The 20259-nt window shown below is 40.5% G+C and overlaps 1 protein-coding gene across 1 annotated transcript in view; it reads right to left on the reverse strand.

The window, feature by feature from the left end:
• Positions 1–1524: 1524 nt before the first annotated feature.
• Positions 1525–20259, reverse strand: part of LOC140202807 (nuclear transcription factor Y subunit beta-like) — a 34016-nt gene continuing 15281 nt past the window's right edge. Inside the window, exons 2-7 of the mRNA XM_072268182.1 lie at positions 17990–18083; positions 14785–14918; positions 9424–9621; positions 9252–9336; positions 6403–6482; positions 1525–1646 (exon numbers count right to left, since the gene is read on the reverse strand). Coding sequence (XP_072124283.1) covers positions 1614–1646; positions 6403–6482; positions 9252–9336; positions 9424–9621; positions 14785–14918; positions 17990–18083 — 624 coding nt within the window. The 3' untranslated portion in view covers positions 1525–1613. The remainder of the gene's footprint in view (positions 1647–6402; positions 6483–9251; positions 9337–9423; positions 9622–14784; positions 14919–17989; positions 18084–20259) is intronic.

Genomic DNA, 20259 nt, shown 5'->3' on the forward strand with positions numbered 1-20259 from the left:
AACTTGACTCTGGATGAAGATACATAAAGTGGGTACCGATCTCAGTTGAGCTGTAGGCTAGAGAAATGTGGTCAAGGCTATTTGAAAGGGCAGATTCTGAACTTTACCCCGTTGAATGCTATACCCTAATTCACAGGAATTGTGTCACAATGTGATTAAAGTATGGGAATCCTACTTTTATGGGAACACTACTTTTCAACAATTATAATGCCTTTCGAGCAAAGTCTAGAACAGTGAGTTAGCAAGAGATGAGGTGATTACATGATCATTGTAACCATTATGAGATACTGAGGATCAAATGCTTACGTAATTCATTTCTTAAATTAAGTCTGTTATCCCTCAGCTGCCACCCTAAATACCGAGCACCACTCCCTACTGCCCCCTTTAACCCACCTCATCTTTATCAACCCTTAGAAACTCCCACTGCCCCTGGGTGGTGGGGGGGGGGGAATAGTGATATTGGCCACTTTGGGAACCACTGATTTAAATGAATAACATCTGTCTGATTTGTATTTCCACATCAGCAAATACAGCTGGAATATCACAACTCCTTTGAAAGCATGTTTGATTATGACTGCATGACATGAAATATTTGCATCTAAAAATTGTCTCTGAAGTCTTGGTTTCCTAATGTATCTTACACAACTACTGCATGTCGGGGTGTGCAAGGAAGTACCCTTTGAAGTTGCAGAAAATGTCTGCAACTTCTCCTCACCCAATATCTGAAGTATCAAAGTTCTGCTCCAGTGGCCAGAACACCAGTGACCTGAAGCATGTACTGTACTCTAAGTTCCAACAAGGCTAGTAGTTTCTTCGAAGACAGAGGAAACGTTTCAAAGAGTCAATCATGCCTTCCTTACTGACCCATCATTACTGGGTGGCGTGGCAGTATAGCGGAGCATAACACTATTACAGTGCTAGCACCAGGGCTCTGGCCTGACCTGTAACTCCCCCACATTCCAACTCCCTGTCCCCAAAACTATCTCTATGAATCCAAAAAGCATCTAAATCTGAGCTATGACCTCAACGGAGACCGCAGCTTTGGTGCCATCTTGACCGGAACTTCCGAACCAATGTGGTTGCTGAAATTGCGAGACAGATGGACAAAAACACAAGTTTTGTACTCTCAAAAACAATTTATTTTACACCTGTTTTATTAAAAGGGTACATCTAGTGAAATTACTTATTTGAATTACAAAAGGAGCAACATGATTCAATATGAAAATAAGATACTGCCCAGTAAGTTCCGACAGTAGTAAATTGGACACACAGCGGCCAATGACATCAGCTTCCTGTATGTGTTCACACAAAACCCAACTCTTGTACAAAACAAAAGTACTTTGTAACTGTGATACATTATAAAGGTTCAGTTTTTGTTTTAAAACTGGTAAATAAGAAATGATCCTTCAGGTGAGGGGTTCAGAAACAGGATTTCTCAGTCAGACCCCAGGAACCTGTCAAAGCATCTACAACTATCCAGAAGAATATAATTCAAGAGCAGGTAAAGATCATCCTCTGCAGAACTGTTGACCATTCAACTGCTCTTGTCTTCTCTCTGATTCCATTTCGTTTACTGTAGGGTTTAATGCATTTCCAAGTCTGAATGGCTTCTATCAGGAGAACTGAATGGGCTGTACACCTGAAATCTGCCAGGGTCAAGGAGGACAGAGTCAGTTGGTTAGTCTATAAACAACATGTACAGATAGTGAAAATCAGAGACACACAGATGCTGGCCCATCAACGATCAACCATCCCTCTAATCTGACATTAATCTCATTTTTGATCTCCCCACATTCCCATCAACCTTTCCCAGATTCTATCACTCATCTACACAGCAGATGGAGCATTCAGCACAGAAAAAAACAGGCCCTTTGGCCCATCTAGTTCATGTTGAACTGTTATTCTGCCTGGTCCCATCAACCTGCACCTGGATCATAGCACCCTATATCTCTCCCATCCATGTACTTATCCAAACTTCTCTTCAATATTGAAATTGAACCCGTATCCACCACTCCCTTTCACACTCGCACCACCCTCTGTGTGAAGTTTCCTCCATGTTTCCCTTAAACATTTCACCTTTCACCCACGACCTCTAGTTCTAGTCTCACTTAACCTCAGTGGACATAGCCTGCTTGCATTAACCCTAACTAGATACCTCATAATTTTGTATACCTCTATCAAAACTCCTATGTTCCAGGGAATGAAGTTCTAACCTATTCAACTTTTCCCTATAACTCAGGTCCTCAAATCCCAGCAACATCCTTCTTAATTTTCTCAGTACTCTTTCAATCTTATTGACATCTTTCTTGTACCAAAAATTGCACACTATACTCCAAATTAGGCTTCACCAACGACTTATACATTTTCAACATAACATCCCATGTTGTGTAATAAATACTCTGACTTATGAAGGTCAATGTGCCTCTTTGACCCTATTTACCTGTGACAACACTTTCAAGAAATTATGGATCTGTATTACTAGATATCTCTATAGAATCATAGAAATCTACAGCATATTACAGGCTCTTCAGTCCACAATGTTGTGCCAACCATGTAACCTACCCTAGAAGCTGCCTAGAATTACCCTACCGCATAGCCCTCTATTTTTCTAAGCTCCATTTACCTATCTAAGAGTCTCTTAAAAGACCCTATTGTATCCATTTCTACCATTGTCGCTGGCAGTGCATTCCATGCACCCACCACTCTCTGTGTAAAAAACTTACCTCTGACATCCCCCTTGTACCTACTTCCAAGCACCTTAAAGCTATGCTTCCATGTGTTAGCCATTTCAGCCCTGAGAAAAAGCCTCTGGCTAGCCACTCGATCAATGCCTCTCATCATTTTATACACCTCTATCAGGTCACCTCTCATCCTCAGTTGTTCCAAAGAGAAAAAGCCGAGTTCACTCAACCTATTCTCTTAAGGCATGCTCTCCAATCCAGACAACACCCTTGTAAATCTCCTCTGCACTCTCTATAGTATCCACATCCCTCCTGTAGTGAGGTGACCAGAACTGAACACGGTACTCCAAGTGGGGTCTAACTAAGGTCTTATATAACTTTAACATCATCTCACGGCTCTTGAACTCAATCCCAGTTGATGAAGGCCATCATAACATACGCCTTCTTAACAAAAACAACAGGAATTCTGCAGATGCTGGAAATTCAAGCAACACACATAAAAGTTGCTGGTGAACGCAGCAGGCCAGGCAGCATCTCTAGGAAGAGGTCCTGACGAAGGGTCTCGGCCTGAAACGTCGACTGCACCTCTTCCTAGAGATGCTGCCTGGCCTGCTGCGTTCACCAGCAACTTTTATGTGTGTCACCTTCTTAACAATACTGTCAACCTGAGCAGCAGCTCTGAGTGTCCTATGGATATCGACCCCAAGACATCACTGATCCTCCACACTGCCAACTCTGTTCAAACATGACCTACCGAAATGAACCACTTCACATTTAATTAGGTTGAACCCCAAATGCCACTTCTACTCTACCACACTCCTCATTGTCCTACCATTCACTATGCAAGTCTTATTCTGGTACCCTATGACTAAATAACCCACCAACCTGCATGTCTTTGGGACGTGGGATAAAACTGGAGCATCCAGGGAAACCCTCGTAGCCACAGGGTGAACATGCAAATTCCACACAAACAGCACCCAAGGTCAGGATCGAATCTGGGTTGCTTGTGCTCCACTCATGTCCAAAGTGTGGATACAGTGACCCCAGTTTATTTAAAAACTCACCATCAAATGCAGTGTTGAGTTTGCACTCAGTAAACTGACAGTAAATGAAAAGCAGAAGACCTGCCATAAATTAAAACTGAAAATGCATAGAAACACAAATAGGGCAACTTCCTCACGGTTAGCTCTGGTGATGTGGGATGGGAATACTAACATTTTTCTCTTTATAGATATCAACACTACTTGTGACTAATTTCAACATCAAAATCATTAATGGTGATGCCAAGAAACATCACAGAAGTACATTTGAGGTATTTAAAAGAGAGCTTGTTTCAGGTTAATTGATTTCTTTCAAATCAGTAAGGAAATAGGAGAGGAACTTAATTTTTGTTACTAATTCACTTTTTCCCAATCTTGATGTATACAAACTTTCAGAGCACTGAACAAATTACTGATCCAGTTGCACCTCCAGAAAACTGTAGACATAAGCACTTAAGATGTAGAAGCAGAATTAGGAAACGAAGCCGATCGAATCTGCTCCACCATTCCATCTTGGCTGATTTATTACTAATCAAGAGTCTATCAACCTTTGCTTTAAATATACCCAATGAATTGGCCTCCACAGCTGTCTGTGGTGATAAATTCCATAGATTCATCACCCTCCGGCTAAAGAAATCCTCTTCATTTCTGTTCTAAAAGGACTTCCTTTTATTCTGAGTGTGTCCTCTGGTCCTAGACTTCCCCACTATAGGAAACATCCTCTCTACATCCACTCTATCGAAGACTTACAAAATCTCTAGTCTGAGTACAAGTTGACTATGACTACTTTTTTCTTTGTTTGTTCTTTATTCAAGTAACATTTAATAAAATTGTTAGTAATAAGTTTTATGCCTCATTCTTGACTTCTGAAGAATGTTTGGATTGCAAAAGCATCGGGATCCCATAGTACTCTGTTGATGGCAGCTTTTTAAATTCCAGTTTCTATATTTTAACTTGAATATAAATTCTCCATTCTCTAAACTACAGCAAGTACAGACCCAGAGTCATACCCTTTCATACCTGGGATCATTCTTGTCAACCTCCTCTGGAAATCTGTGATCTCAATCCATGCAATTAATGGTTTTCAAAATGTCATCAAAATTGACTAAATTATGCTCACAAAACTGTCACAGGATGAGGGACTATATGTTAAAGTTTGGGTAACAATAGTAATACTCAGAATTTTATTTTGAACACCTTTGGCCCGTGGTTCTAGTATTTCCTTCTTCCTAATGTGAAAGGGAGGGAATAGACTGATTTTTGAGTAGGTTCTGTTCTGCTGTATTGTTCTATGTGGGTGGAAGGATTACCATTAGGGATTACTATAGATTCAGAGTAATACAATAAGGAAAGGAACTCTTTGGCCCAAGTGGTCCATACCAACTGAGATGCCCATCTAAGCTAGTCTCATTTGCCAGCATTTGCAAAGGCATTTTTGCACTGTGAAACTGTTCCACCATTCTGTCAGCTCTTTGCTTGCCTGTAGCTGAGCAAAAGCCTGCAAGTGCAGGAAATCTGAAATAAAATGCTGGAAAATTCTGTGCAGAACTGATGAAAGTTCTGAAATATGAACCGCTTCTCTTCCAGAAGATCCATCACCTGTTTCCACAATTTTCTGTTTTTATTTCACCTGCATACCAACTCTACCACCTTCAACATTCCTAACCTTACACAAAATTATCCAAAATTTGCAACTAACTTTCCACCTCTTCAGCAATCCCACTCCATCTTCTCCTCACAACCCTTCACCCCCCTACCATTCAAAAACCTATCAATCTCTGCCTTAAAGAAACCCAATGACTTGTCTTCCACTTACCTCTGTGGCAACAAACTCCACAGATTCACCACCCTCTGGCTGAATAAATTCCACCTCATCTCAGTTTTAAAGGGTCATCCCTTTATTCAGGGACTGACTGTGCCCTTGGATCCTAGACTCTCCTACTGATGGAAATCTCCTCTGCACATCCACTCCTCCTAGGCCTTTCAGTATTCAGTAGGTTTCAATAAGAACCCCTCCCCCCCCGATCCCTCTGAACTCCATCAAGTACAGGCCCAGAAATATCACGGGTTAAGTTTTTCATTCGTGGGATCATTCTTGTGAATCTCTTCTGGACATTCTCCAGGGCCAGCTCATCTTTCTCTACATACTGGGCCCAAGATTGCTCACAACAATTCCGGAATGTAGTCTGACCAATGCCTTATAAAGTGTTAACATTATATCCTTGCTCTGAGAATGCTCAGATGACGTAAATAAGACTACAGTCCCCAAGTACAATAAGATTGTCACTTGACCTCAACCTGTCTTGCTACAGTGTTACTCCTTACTGTCTGCCTGTTCTCTGTGATTGTAATACTTTATTCCGCTTCTGTTTTGCCTTGTACTACCCAATGCATTGTGGTAAGAAAAGGATGGCATGCAAAATGAAGTTTTTCACTGTAGCTTGGTACACGTGACAATAATAAACCAATAATAATGCCAAGGCCAGGAGATCTTTGGGCGTCAAGGGTATCAAGGAGTACAGGAATGAAGTCATTGTAAAAGATTACACGTCATCTTATTGACTGGTATAGGAGGCTCGGGGGAGAAATAACATATTTCTTCTATTTCCTTCGTTAAGGCACTAAGGGTAAAGCTTATTTCCATTGCACAAGATGAGAAATCTTTAAAAGGCATTGCTCACCTGTTGGTAAGATGTTGTATACACCATGACGTTCTGTGGTTGGCCATCAGCGGTGATCAAGCCTGTTGTCAATTGATTAGCTGTTGATGGAAACAAGTGTTATTAAGCTTTTGAGTGGCACAGAGGTATTTTTGTTGCAGCGAAGACAAAACTATTGTACACTAGAAACATTGCCACAGGAAAGCTGCATCCATCATCAGGGACCCCCTCCCCCCACCACCCAGGATATGCTCTCTCCTCACTCCTGCCATCAGGAGGAAGGTACAGGAGCCTCAAGACTCACACCACTAGGTTAATGAACAGTTATTACCCCTCAACCATCAGGCTCTTGAGCCAGAGGGGATAAGTACAGTCAGCTTCACTTGCCCCATTATTGAACCTATGGACTTATTTTCAAGGTTTCTTCATCTCATGTTCTTGATATTTATTGCTTATGTCTTTCTTATTGTCCTTGCACAGCTTTTTGTCTTCTGCACAGTGGTTGAATGCCCAAGTTGGTGAGGTCTTTCATTAATTCTGTTACGCTTTAACTTTCTATTATGGATTTATTGAGTATGCCCGCAGGAAAATGAATCTCAGGATTGTGTATGGTGACACATATGTACTTTGATAATAACTTCATTTTGAACTTTAGACCAAATTATGCCCGGGTCTACGTAATTCTCACTAAACTTAAACTTCAGAAAAATGTTTATTGTGAATGATCTGTTTCCATAATGGCCAAGTATTTTAAAAGATTTGCTCAGATCTTATAAGAGGTTTGATGATGTTTCACTTGATAGGCAGTGGAATATTCTTGTCAAAAACATATCATTCAGAAGTTACAGAAGAGAAGACGACCATACATTCTGACTGGTCCTTGCTGGTCACTTATCCATTGTTCCCCTATTTTGCCTCATTGAATCCCACCAATCTATCCACTTCAGAGTTCTGCTAAGTTATTTTTTTTTCTATGGGATTTGGCAAGTCCTACTGATACAGTGTTGATCTAGCAGGCCCTTATCTGTAACATTAAATGGTATTCTAATGCCCAAAATGGCTTTGTAGGAATTTCCGTCACTTCAGATATTAAACTAGCCCCAGCTATTTGCAAACCCATTGGAAATGACAGTGCACCAACAAATTTTCCAGTTCAGTTCATCTTGCACTGTTGGGTTTAGGAAAATTTTCAATTTATAAATCTTTTCCAACATCTTAAAACTACTATAAGATGTTCTTTGTGCAGGCAAATGGTACCACAGATGTCCTTTGGTGGGGGGGGGGGGGGGGTGAGTATTCTGATTGTCAAAAGTTGCTTCTGTCATGATTGGTTAGTTTAGAAACTGCAGCTGCTTTTCCCATTGGACAGCCGCCTGGTGTTCAGTTTCAAACATCCTGGGTATATAGAGAGCACACGTGGGAGGTTCTCTCTCACTCCCTTTGTTTAAGGCAAGCGGTGCACATAGCCATTGGGAAGGTATGCTCTGTGTGTGCTTTTAGCTAAGTATGTTTGTTGAATATTCAGCTTTGTAGCGTCTGTAACTTGCAGAACATGAATATTTGGTGAAATAGAAACCATAGAAACCATAGAAACTACAGCACAGAAACAGGCCTTTTGGCCCTTCTTGGCTGTGCCGAACCATTTTCTGTTTTCTGTTTGTAAATAAATAATTAATACAGTTATTCAAAGTCAGTGCTTTCTGTCTCACTTACTAGACCCATGAACTTGATTCAATATTACAATAGTGGAAGTGCCAATACTTCTAAGTTAGCCAGTTAGTACGTAGCAGACTACAAGGGAAATTTGAATTGTAACTGGAGTCTTTCACACAGGATGTGGGTTCAGCACTCTGAGTAAAGTGAAGCACCCAACTACCCAGCAATGAGCTCCAATGTTTATGTGCACATTATAGACTGTTTAGCTGTAATGGGCCCTTTTTCTATTAACTGCTAAAGTTGAAATATCTGTAAATATACTTCCACTTTAAGTTTGTGCTGGCGTAAGTTCCGTTATTTCCTGGCACACAATAACTTTTATTTGGGGCAATATTTATACAGCATTCACCATAACTTTTATTCTCTCAACAGAACATTCCAACTTTCCTGTTTGGCTGAACCCGAATCATACCAATCCTAGATGATCATACTGATCTTATTGAAGATGGTCATCTCACTGTTACCCATGCATTGCCCAGTTACATGGCTGTTAGCCAGAGATAGCTAACAAGCTTAATTTGTCACGAGCCACGGTGAGAGACCTGCATAAGACATAGGAGCAGAATTAGGCCATTCAGTCTGATCTGCCATTCAATGATAGCAGAATTTCTGTCTCAAGCCCATTCTCCTGCCTTCTCCCCATAATCTTTAACACCCTTACTAACCAAGAACTTACCAATCTCCATTTTAAATACACCTAATAACTTGTCCTTCACAGCCGTATGTGGCAATGAATTCCACAGATTCACCACCCTAAGTACTAAGGTCAAAGGGAAATGGGCCAAATGCAAGCAAATAGGACTAGATTAGTGGTCATCACAATCAGTATGGCTGAGTTGGGCTGAAGAGCCTGTTTCCATGCTATATTGCGCTATGACAGAGTATTTTTGTTTTAATAATTTAGATATAAGACACTGGAGCAGAATTAGACTATTCAGCCCATCGAGTTTGCTCTGCCATTTGATCATGGTTGATTTATTATTCTCTCCAGCCCCATTATCCTGCCTCTTCCTCATAACCTTGATGTTCCTATTAATCAAGAACCTATCAACCTCCACTATAAATACTCCAATTGACTTGGTCACCACAACCACAGTGACAATAAATTCCACAGATTCACCAGCCTCTGGATGAAGGCTTCAAGCAGCACTTACAAAAAGTTTCATCTGTGAGCTCTTCTCCAAGGCCATCTGTGCCTCCACCTGTTGATGCGTTCAATCCTTTCTCCCCCTTCATTGCCTGTACAATTCAAGTTAGTCTTTTAATTCTTTATAAATAGTAAGACAACTTAAACATTTATCTAAAAAAAAGTGAAAACAGCTTCACCTCTCTGAACTTCTGCAGGTAGAGTTTCAGTGGCTCCACATAGCTGTCGAAGCCTAGTGTGGACATGGCAAAAAGGATGTCTTCTCCATTGATGGTTTTGCGTTTTTCTTGATGACATCGCTCACTGGCCTCGGATGTGATAAAGCTGATAAATTCACTTACACACTCTTGGACACATTCCTTTGCATCTTTAGCAATCTGTTAGCAGAGAAAGCTAACTGTTAGAACATAAACAGCACCAGTTGACCAATTGCCCTGTACCTGTGGCTGATGCTTCACCTCAGCACCATTCTTCCGCATTTAACCCATTATTGTTGATTACTCCCTTACTATTCAAAATTCCACTCCCTGCCTTGAATACGCTCAGCATGGAGCTCTGATTCTCTTCAAAAAAATTCCAAAACTTCTGTACTGAATGGCCAACTTATTTTGAGACTGCGGAGACTCAAAGACTGCAGATGCAGTATTGAGTATATCTATAAGGAACATTGCCACAAGGAAGCAGCATCCATCATTACGGACCCTGACCATCCAGGCCATGCTCTCTTCTCACTACTGCCATCGGGAAGGAGATACAAGGGTTTACGTCCCACCAACTCTGATCTGTTCCACAACCATGGACTACCTTTCAAGGACTCTACAACTCATGTTCTCAGTATAATTTATTTATTTTGCACAGTTTGTCTTCTTTTGAACATTGGTTGTTTGTCAGTGTTCATGTGTAGTTTTTATATTCTGTACTTTGTTTTACTGTGAATGCCTGAAAGAAACTGAATCTCAAGGTAGTATACAGTGACATATACGTACTTTGATAATAAATTTACTTTGAACTTTGAGATGCTGGATTCAGGAGCAACAAACTAACTGCTGGACAAACTCAGCAAGTTGAGTGGCATCTAAAGGCTGATTTATACTTGTGCGCCAAATGTACGCCGTAGCGGCGTACCCTACGCTGTACTCTACACTGAACCCTACACCGTAGCCTAACGTGCACCTCTCCCAAAATGTAACTACGTGTCGTGGCGTCGCAGACCGCAACAACTGTGATTGGTCTGCTTGGTAGCATTGCATTTCCTCCTACGCTGCAATAGCTTGCCATCGGGCAACTGAAGGGCAGGGAAGGAACTCTGGCTGCAATACTTTCCATAAAGCTTTACAGACCTCCAAAATTATGGAGGACCCTGTGCTTGACGCCAGTTTGTTGCTAGCTGCTACAGCCTGTTGACTTCCACCTGAAGCTAAAACCCGAAAAGTGATTGCCAGTCTCAGAGTATACTGTGCGTATACTGATGCGAAATAAATGGTTGGAGATGATGAACAGAATTCTCACCATCTAATAAATACTTGTCCTTTCCACATTTTCAACCAAAGTGAATGATCTTATTTTTCCAGACTAACTCTCACCCATTCAGCTATTCCTGCAGTCTCTCAGCATCCTTCCTACAGCCCACACTGCCATCCAGCTGAGATATCTGACACTCGATCTCTTCATCTAAGATGGCGAACATCGAACACAGAACAGTTCAGGCCTTTGGCCCATGATGTTGGGCCGACCTCACAGCCTACTCAAAGATCAATCTAACTTTTCTCCTCCCACCCTACTATCCTCTCCCTGCAGCAATGGAACAAACCTATCTAGAACCCCATGAAAGTGAATGAGCTCTGCACCCCTTCCAAAGATTCTACAATCTCCTTATCAAATGGTTAACTTATTTTGAGACCACAGAGACGTAGGAAACCGCAGTTACTGGAATCCGGAGCAATAAACAATCAGTTGGAGGAGCTCAGCAGGTCTACAAAACCTCCACATTTCAGTTGCTCATTTCCCCAAGTACATCTGTTCTCAATTTGTGCTCCCAAGATCCTGTCTAATAGCATCATAATTCCGCTTACCCTAATTAGATCCTTTCCCACACCGTCTGCTCTTACCCCCATCCAAGGCTATGGCAAAGGTCAGGGAGTTGTGGTCACAGTCTCCGAAATGCTCACGGATGAGAGATTCGCCACTTAACCCTAGCAACAATTCTGCAGCACCCTGCTAGTCACAACCTCATATCCCTAAAAAAAAGAATTAATACTTCCGTCTTCCTGTTTTCTGACCAACCATCAGTTCATTGTATTATAAGCATTACCACCATCCCCCCATAATTATGATCTAGTTTTGTCTCTTGCATGACAACTTAAAAACCTTTTGCACATCCAAATATACCACATCCTCATCCATTCTGCTAATTCTGGGGATTCCAGTATGTTTCTGGCAGTAGAATGTATGACAACAGCAGTTACATTTTGTATTAAAAAAATCACTTGCAACGAGTGCTCATTGAGCAAAATTGTGTCTATCTTCTCTTCCTGTTGCTGCCATCCGGAAGGAGGTACAGGAGCATTAGGTCACACACCAACAAGTTCAGGAACAGTTATTACCCTTCCACCATCAGGTTTCTGAACCAATATGGCTAACAACAACTCTGAACTGATCCCACAATCTACAGACTCTTTTCCAAGGACTCTATAACTCATGTCCTCAGCACAGTTTGTTTTCTTTTGCACATTGGCTATATGTCAGTCTTTGTGTGTAATTTTTCATTGATTCTGTTGTATTTTTTGTTTTACTGTGAATGCCTGCAAGAAAATGAATCTTAAAGCAATTTATGGTACATATATGTGAGCTGCTAGTAAATTTACTTTGAACTTTGAGGTGTATCTGTTTTTCCCTCCACAGTTACTGCCTGATCTGTTGAGCGTTTCCATCATTTTGACTTTATTTCACATCTTGCATCAAAATCATCTTGCATTTACATCATAATGTGCCAAGTCAAACTGGTCAGGGAACTGGGTTCATTAAAGATTAAAGTTAAATTAAAACCTTGCATGACAATACCTGAGGAGGTATATGGAGATCTCCAGCTTCGTTCCCAACATTCAGCCCCTGCCAGTACCATCAAAAAGCGATTATCTGCTTAGCCATTTGTTCTTTGGAGGGGAACCATCCCTACAGAATATCTGAAGTAGTTTGTCTACATAATAGTGACTGCACTTCAAAAATATTTACTGCACTCAAAATTGGGAATAAAAAGTCAATGCAGAGAATTCATGGATATGGACTATGTGCTGGCAAAAGGGATTACTTTAATTAGATATCATTAACTGAATTATTTCACCAGCATTATGGGCTGAAAGACCTGTTCTTGTTCTTTATTGTTCTATGTTCTAATGCGCTTAAACCATGTTTTCTTAAAAAATTCTTTCATAATCAGGAACTGTACAAATGGTCAGTTCATATGCAAGATCAGGAACAATTACTACCTCTCAACCCTCCGGATCCTGAATCAGTGAGGACAAGTTCACTCACCTCAATGCTGAACTGTTCCCACAACCTAAGGACTCACTTTCCAAGCCTCTTCACCTCATGTTCTTGATATTTATTGTTTATTTATTGTTATTATTTTGATTATTTTTCACTTTTGTATTTGCAGTTTGTCTTCTGCACATTGCTTGTTTGTCGATCTTAATGTGTGAGGCCTCTCATTGATTTTCTTATGTTTCTTTGTATGTACTGTGAATGCCCACAGACAATGAATCTCAGGGTTGTATATAGTGATGTATATGTATTTTGACAATAAATTTACTTTGACCTTTGAAGACGGACTTCCATCTTGCCTGATTGGAGTAAACCTGAATGGAAGAAGTTTGGAGGGATGACTGAATGCTTGAGAAACAGATGTTAGGGTTGAAAAGATTTTCAGAATCAGATTTAATATCACTGAGATGTCATGAAACTTGTTGTTTTGTGGCAGCACTATAGTGCAATACATAAAAATACAATAAATTACAAAAACAAAAATATATATAAATAAATTAAATAAGTAGTGCAAAAAGAGAGCAAAATTAGAGGTAGTGTTCAAGAGTTAGCTCATTGTCCAATCAGAAATCTGATGGCAGAGGGGTAGAAGCTGTTCTTAAAACATTTGCTATGTGTGAAAGCTGTTGCTAAACGTAGAATGTGATTTTATAAAGGAAATGGTGGCAGTAAAGAAAGGAATATCAGGAGGCGATAGATCTGCTACCAGCACTGAAGTTACAGAATAGTTATAGATGACAAAGTGACAATTAACTCTCCAACTGCTGGACATTTCTGGAAGGCCAGTCCACTCTGCTCCAATCCCCAGCACTTTCTGCAAAAGTCTTGTCAATTACCCCTCCAGTTTCCTGTGGAAAGCTACAAATGAACTTCTACTAGCACCTTCTTTTTTCTAGTGAATTGAGACATCAACCAGGTCTGGTATGGGAAATAAAACACACTCATGTCACCATTAGTTCTTTGACCAACCTGCTTCTTCTGATTCACAACCATGCATCCAACAAGAATCAATCCTCTTTATCTTATTTTCCTAGGGTAGGGCAGTCTAAAACTAGAGGGCATAGGTTTGTTAAGTGGGGAAAGATTTAAAGGAGGCACAACTTTTTCCCACAAAGCTGATAGAGGAAGTGGTACATTTAAAAGACATTTGGACAGGAATGAGAGTATAAGACATAGGAGCAGAATTAGGCCATTTGGCCCTTTGAATCTGCTCTGCCACTCCATTATGGCTGATTTATTAACCCTCTCAACCCTATTCTCTTGGCTTCTCCCCTTAAACTTTGACACCTTACTAATCAAGGACTAACAATATCCACCTTAAATATACCCAATGATAGCCTCCACAGCCATCTGTGGCAATAAATTCCACAGATTCCCCACCCACTGACTAAAGAAATTCCTCTTCATTTCTGGTCTAAAGGGCCATCTTTCTACTCCTAGGCTGTGTTCTCTAATCCTAGATTTTCCCCAGTATACAAAACATCCTCTCCACATCCACTCTCTCTAACTCTTTCTATATTCGATAGGTTTCAATGAGATTCACTCATTCTTCTCTAATCTCTAGCGAGTACAGGCCCAGTTCCATCAAATGCTCCTCATGCTCTTTTATTCCTGGGATCATTCTTGTGATTCTCCACTGGACCCACTACAATGTCAGCACATTATTCCTTAGATAAGCGGCTCACAATATGGATAGGAAACACAGGCAAATGTAATTAGCTTGGCTGGCACTGAAGTCAGTTGCAATTACCTTAATGTGGCTACAGGAAAAACAAATTACTATATAATCAAAGAAGAACTCAATCATGAAATGAATAAAAATATCTCAATGTTTTGAGCCCCTCTCACCATAGTGAATTAACTACCTGTTCTTCTATACTGAATTACCACTTATTTACTTTGACCCTAACAATTCCAGTGGTTGAAATGAGATGAGGAGTATAACAACTCTTAGTGGAGGGCTTGTTATAAATTTGTTAAGAGGTAAAATTATACACTACCTTCCCTGTTGCAGGAACTGCTGATTTCATTATCCGAGCGACGTTGGCAATCGGGAGATAGATATCCTGCTCCCTGTAAGACTCCTTGGAGCCATTCGTGTCGTCGTGTTCTACGAGCGCCTCATCCGCGTCCCCTGAAACAAAGCCACTCAGCTGACAAACAATTCTTCGACAACTCAAGGGTTCAGGATTCAGTTGAAATTGGAATTATCCAGTTCATGTTGCCTGTACAAGAGCTGTTCCCAAAGTCAGGTTCTTTCCTCATCATGCAAATCTTTTTCCCTTTTCATGTTAAGCTGCATTTTGAGAAAGTTATAATTAAATTTGCTTTCACTACTTTTTCCAGGTAGTTACATTCCTATCCATTATCTGGAAAAATCCTCATTCCAATTAAAATCAATGTGTCTCAAGTTACTTCCTCTCCTGGGATGGTACATTCACTGTGCCATCATCATATGATGAAATCCTACCTTAAAAGACTCTCCTAATAACTCTTTCTTCTCAAAGAACTATCACTGTATCTCCTAGACTTTTCATACATTTGTAGCCAATCACCACACCACAGATACATTATTTCAGTAATCATTCTGAAGCTTTGACAAAAGCTCTACGCATGAGGAGGCATAATGACACAGCTACTGTTTTACAGCACCAGTGACCTAGGTTCAATCCTGACCTCTGGTGCTGTCTGTGTCGCTGCAGAGGTTTCCCCTGGGGGTCCTGCTTTCCTCCCACATCCCAAAGGACATGCTTGGTGTTGGGTTAACTGATCACTGTACACTGGCCCTCGTGTGTGTGCAATAGTAGAATCTAGGGAGATCTCGGTAGAAATCTGGGAGAGTAGTATCGGATTACTGTACAAATAGGGCACATGTCAGCACAGACCTGGTCGGCTAAAGGACCTGTTTTCACACTGTATGACTCTACATGTCTCCTCTTCTCATTCCATACAGGATGGCTAATTTCATTGTGAAGAACACATAATGATCAATGTCACTGTCATGTACAGGATACAGGGGTCCTTAGAAAAGTAGCTTAGATCTTAAAAAGTTTCTTTGCCACCTAACTACTTATCCAAGTCAACTTAAAGCTGTTTAATAACATTGACTAATAATCACTGTCAACTAAGTGAAGGTAGCCAAGCTCATTTTATGCAAGTTGCCTGGGTGGTTAAGGTGTATGGTGTGTTGGCCTTCATTAGCTGGGGGATTGAGTTCAAGAGCCACGAGGTAATGTTGCAGGCCCATAAAACTCTGGTTGGACCAAACTTGGAGTATTGTGTTCTATTCTGGTCACTTCATTATCGGAAGGATGTGGAAGCTTTAGAGAGGGTACAAGGAGATTTACCAGAATGTTGTCTGGATTAGAGAGTATACCTTATGAAGATAGGTTGAGCATGCTAGGGTTTTTCTCTTTGGAGCAAAGGAGGATGACAGCTACCTCTAGTGAGGTATATAACATGATAAGAGGCATAGAGAGAGTGGACAGTCAGAGGAGGAACGTACAGGGACAATGTCAGAGGTATTTTACTTTTTTTTTTTACACAGACAGTGGTGGGTGTGTGGAACACAATGCCAGGGTTGGTGGCAGAGGCAAATACATTAAGGGCACTTAAATGAGTCTTAGATAGAAAAATAGAGGACTATGTGGGAGGAAAGGTTTAGATTAATCATAGGGTAGGTTTAAAGGTTTTCACAACATTGTGAGCTGAAGGGCTTATGCTGTGCTGTAATGTCTGATGTCCTTTATGTAGATTCCAAGCAGTCACAAGACAGACTTTTCAATCCCGTTGTTTGAGTTGGAGTCAATATAGGTAGTAATGGTGAAATGTCAGTATCATTCATCCTCTGTACCAATTAGCCTTTTCTGGACATTTCAAACATTAGCATTTTTCTAAAGAAGTGGTTTTCAAACAGTTAAACCAGCCACATCTAATAACCAAACTTTTTTTTTTGTTTTTAAAGACAAAATGCAAGTAACAAATAAAAAACCTGATGGAATATGTGGCTATTTTCTCTTGAAAATTTCCCACTTGCCCTGCCTCTCAAATCCATAGCTCAGTTTGGATTTGTAAATACTTGGTCAATGGGGTGCTGATTTGGTCACAGATATCATATCACTATTGTGAACTTACTTTATATTAAGAACGACGAAACAGAAGCAGGTCCCTTTTGAATGGTTTACCATACCATAGAATTTCTTTTGCCTGCGCTACTATGACAACAGCATATGTTAGAGCTTCATCTGAATTCAGGAACCAGGCTGATGATCATGTTGTATTGAGGCATATTGTATTGATGAGGGCACTGTTTTCCCAAGGAGATGTTAAATTAAAATTCTTTATACTTTTTTTCAACATAGCTGCAAAAGATTCTATTTCCCTTTTTGGGCAAAAACAGTTATTTTCATCAACATTGCAATTTCTTTGTATTAGCAGCACTAAAATACTTATTTGCCGCCTTTTCCTAAGGCAATCTTCATCCCTCAGTCATCAGTACCAAACTAAATGACCTGGTCATTATTGTGTTACCATTTGTATGATACTGGCTGCAGGATTTCCTGCACTACAGTGATGACTATACTTCGTGATTATATTGTAAACATGCAGCGTAGAACGGGCCCTTCTGGCCCAAAGAGCCGCAACTATTCAATAACCCACCCATTAACCTTGGCCTAAATACAGTCCAATTAACCTACTAATTAGTATGCCCTTGGACTGTGGGTCCACACGCTCATGGAAAGAACATACAAGCTTTCTTACAGAGGACACTAGAATCGAACTCTGACAACCTGAGCTGTTACAGCATTGCACTAACCACTACACTACCATAGGAACCTTGACATGCTGGTGCAATGAAAAGCAAATTTTAAATCAGGTTTTTTTCTCAAATATAGGGGAGGTCACAAGGTTAAAAAAAAAACCCTGCATTGAATCCTTCAACCTGTCCAAACAGTGATGGATAACAGTCCTTCGACAACTGCTTACTTAGTCTCTGCTGGATGGTAGTCGTGATGAGAAAAATATCAATGACCACAAAGTAGTAAAACAGTGTCAGCTCATTCCCTGCCCCATCTCAAATCCCCCCAAACCAGCACCACAATACAGATGTTTATATGGCAAAATGCATTGTGACTCTCTGCTAGATATGCTTTGGAGGAAAGTCACTGAATTTTAGTTGTGTTTCTAATTGTAGTAACTTCTTACCTTCATGAGATTGTAGCACATAGTGGCTTCCACTGATGTAATCACCTGCGATTCCTAACTGGGTAGCATCTGTGGTGGAACTGTCCCCATCCATCTGTAATATTGAAGAAAGGTCAGATACAATAATCTAACCCCTGCTTTCCGTAAGGAAAGTGCACCTATATGTTGAAACTACTCCCAAATGCATGTTATTTCTGCAAACCTCTGCCTAGAGAGATTTCTATAACATTTCTGCTCAGAGAATGGAAGAGTATGGACATTATGTAGGCAGAAGGGATTAATTCAGTTAGGCATTAAATACTTGTGAATTAGTTCAATACAACATCATGGGCTATAGGACCTGTTCCAGTGCTTTACTATTCTATGTTTTGTATGCTCTAAATCAACTATATAGCTATATGCAAGTTATGGACCAATCATGATCCAAAAATATTGTTATGTATTATTTATCTTCAAATTTAAACATTGTGCTCACTAAGCATCAGTTGGGACTCAGCTTTTAGCTGCCTTGACCCTGCTTCTGAAGATTATAGGTTCTAGTCCCACGACAGAAACATTAGCACCACGATCAAGACTGCTACATCAATACTGTACTGAAGTTTACTCATCTCCCCAATGACACCTTAAACCAAGGTCCTTTCTGCTTTTTGATGTGAATGTAAAACATCCTATATATAGTGCTGTCCTGAAGGGGAATGCGAAAGTTACCTGAGGTAACCTCGCCATTATTCCTCTCTGAATCACTATCACAAAAAAAAATCATCTTGTTATTAGCACATTGATATTTGTGGAAAGCTTGCAACGCACGTGTAATATATAGCAACTCCTGCATCACACCAATAAACACTGTTCAAAAATACTGATGCAGTTTACATAGAATTTAAGATGCTGGAAGCACACAAAGGGTGCCATGGAAGTGCAAGTCTTTTTCTAGGCAAGATGCAAATCAGAAAATCAGCTTCAGCAATTGAACCATGAGATTTAAGTGATTTATATATGAAACTCCTCTTTACTGGGCATCTCTAGAGATGCCGCTCGTTAGCCCCTCGCAGTGAGAAAACCACCTTCCTCAAACTCCGTACGTCTATGGTAGGTATGACTTGGATCCCACCAAAACTGGGAAGATGGAATGTCTCAGTCACCCAAACCCCGATTTGTGTTAATACTGTCCCCATGCAATTAGCTGTTAGCAAGAAATAACAGACCGTACACTGCATATAATTATAGAGAAAACATGTTTACATATATCAGCTTTATCCAACAGTAGGAAAAAGAAAAAAATAAATAAAAAGGGCCCATTACAGTTAACCCAGTCCAAATGTGCACACAAGTTGGAGTTCATCTCCCATGCTGAACCCACGGTCTGCGTGAAAGCACACACCACCTTCCAAATGTTGCTTGAAATCCATCTCAAACAAACAAGTACTGGTCCTTCCTCCTTGAAGGTATTCATCCGCACAAAGCACCTTGTGCAACAGGGATGGCATCTTCAGCCATTTTTCTTCCTGTCTTCTCCCAGCTCCCGGAAAAAAGACCTCGATCCACACCAGTATCCATCACAAAAATCTCTCTGCCCAGTGTTGTCTAGAATCTTCTCCCAATTCCACCATCCTGATTGGCTGACACAACATTCCTAAGCTGAACAACATAGCCCCTTATCTTTAGCTCAAACCCAAACATGTTGAAAGCAGAACAGACTGCCTTACAGAACTACTAAAATGGAATACCGACAACATAAAAATCTTAACCAGGATATTACATATGCAATACTTTCCTCTAAACAACATGAAACGAGGCCAGACTAGGAGAGATATGACTTGTGCTTACAATAGATTACTATTTTATTTATTTAGAGATATGACATGGTAACAGGCCCTTCCAGACCATGCTGCCCAATTACAGCCATGTGACCAATTAACCTATTAACCTGTACCATCTTTGGAATATGGGACGAAACCGGAGTAGCTGAAGGAATGCTACATGGTCATGGGGAGAATGTACAAACTCCTTACAGACAGCTCCAGAATTGAAGCTGGGTCACTGGTGCTATAACAGCATTACATCAACTACCGTGCCACCCTATTGGGTGGAAAGCATGGAACTCAATAAATATGATAAATATGGCCATCATAAGGAAAGTCTCAAATATTTAGAATTCTCTACCCTAGAGAACCGAGTCATTAATCAAACTTAATGCTGATATAAAAGGTTTCAGTAATAAAGGGATTAGGAGAAAAAAAATTAAGGAGTGTCTGCAATCTAAATCAACC

This window comes from Mobula birostris, chromosome 9 (genome assembly GCF_030028105.1).
Source record: "Mobula birostris isolate sMobBir1 chromosome 9, sMobBir1.hap1, whole genome shotgun sequence".
Lineage (NCBI taxonomy): Eukaryota > Metazoa > Chordata > Chondrichthyes > Myliobatiformes > Myliobatidae > Mobula > Mobula birostris.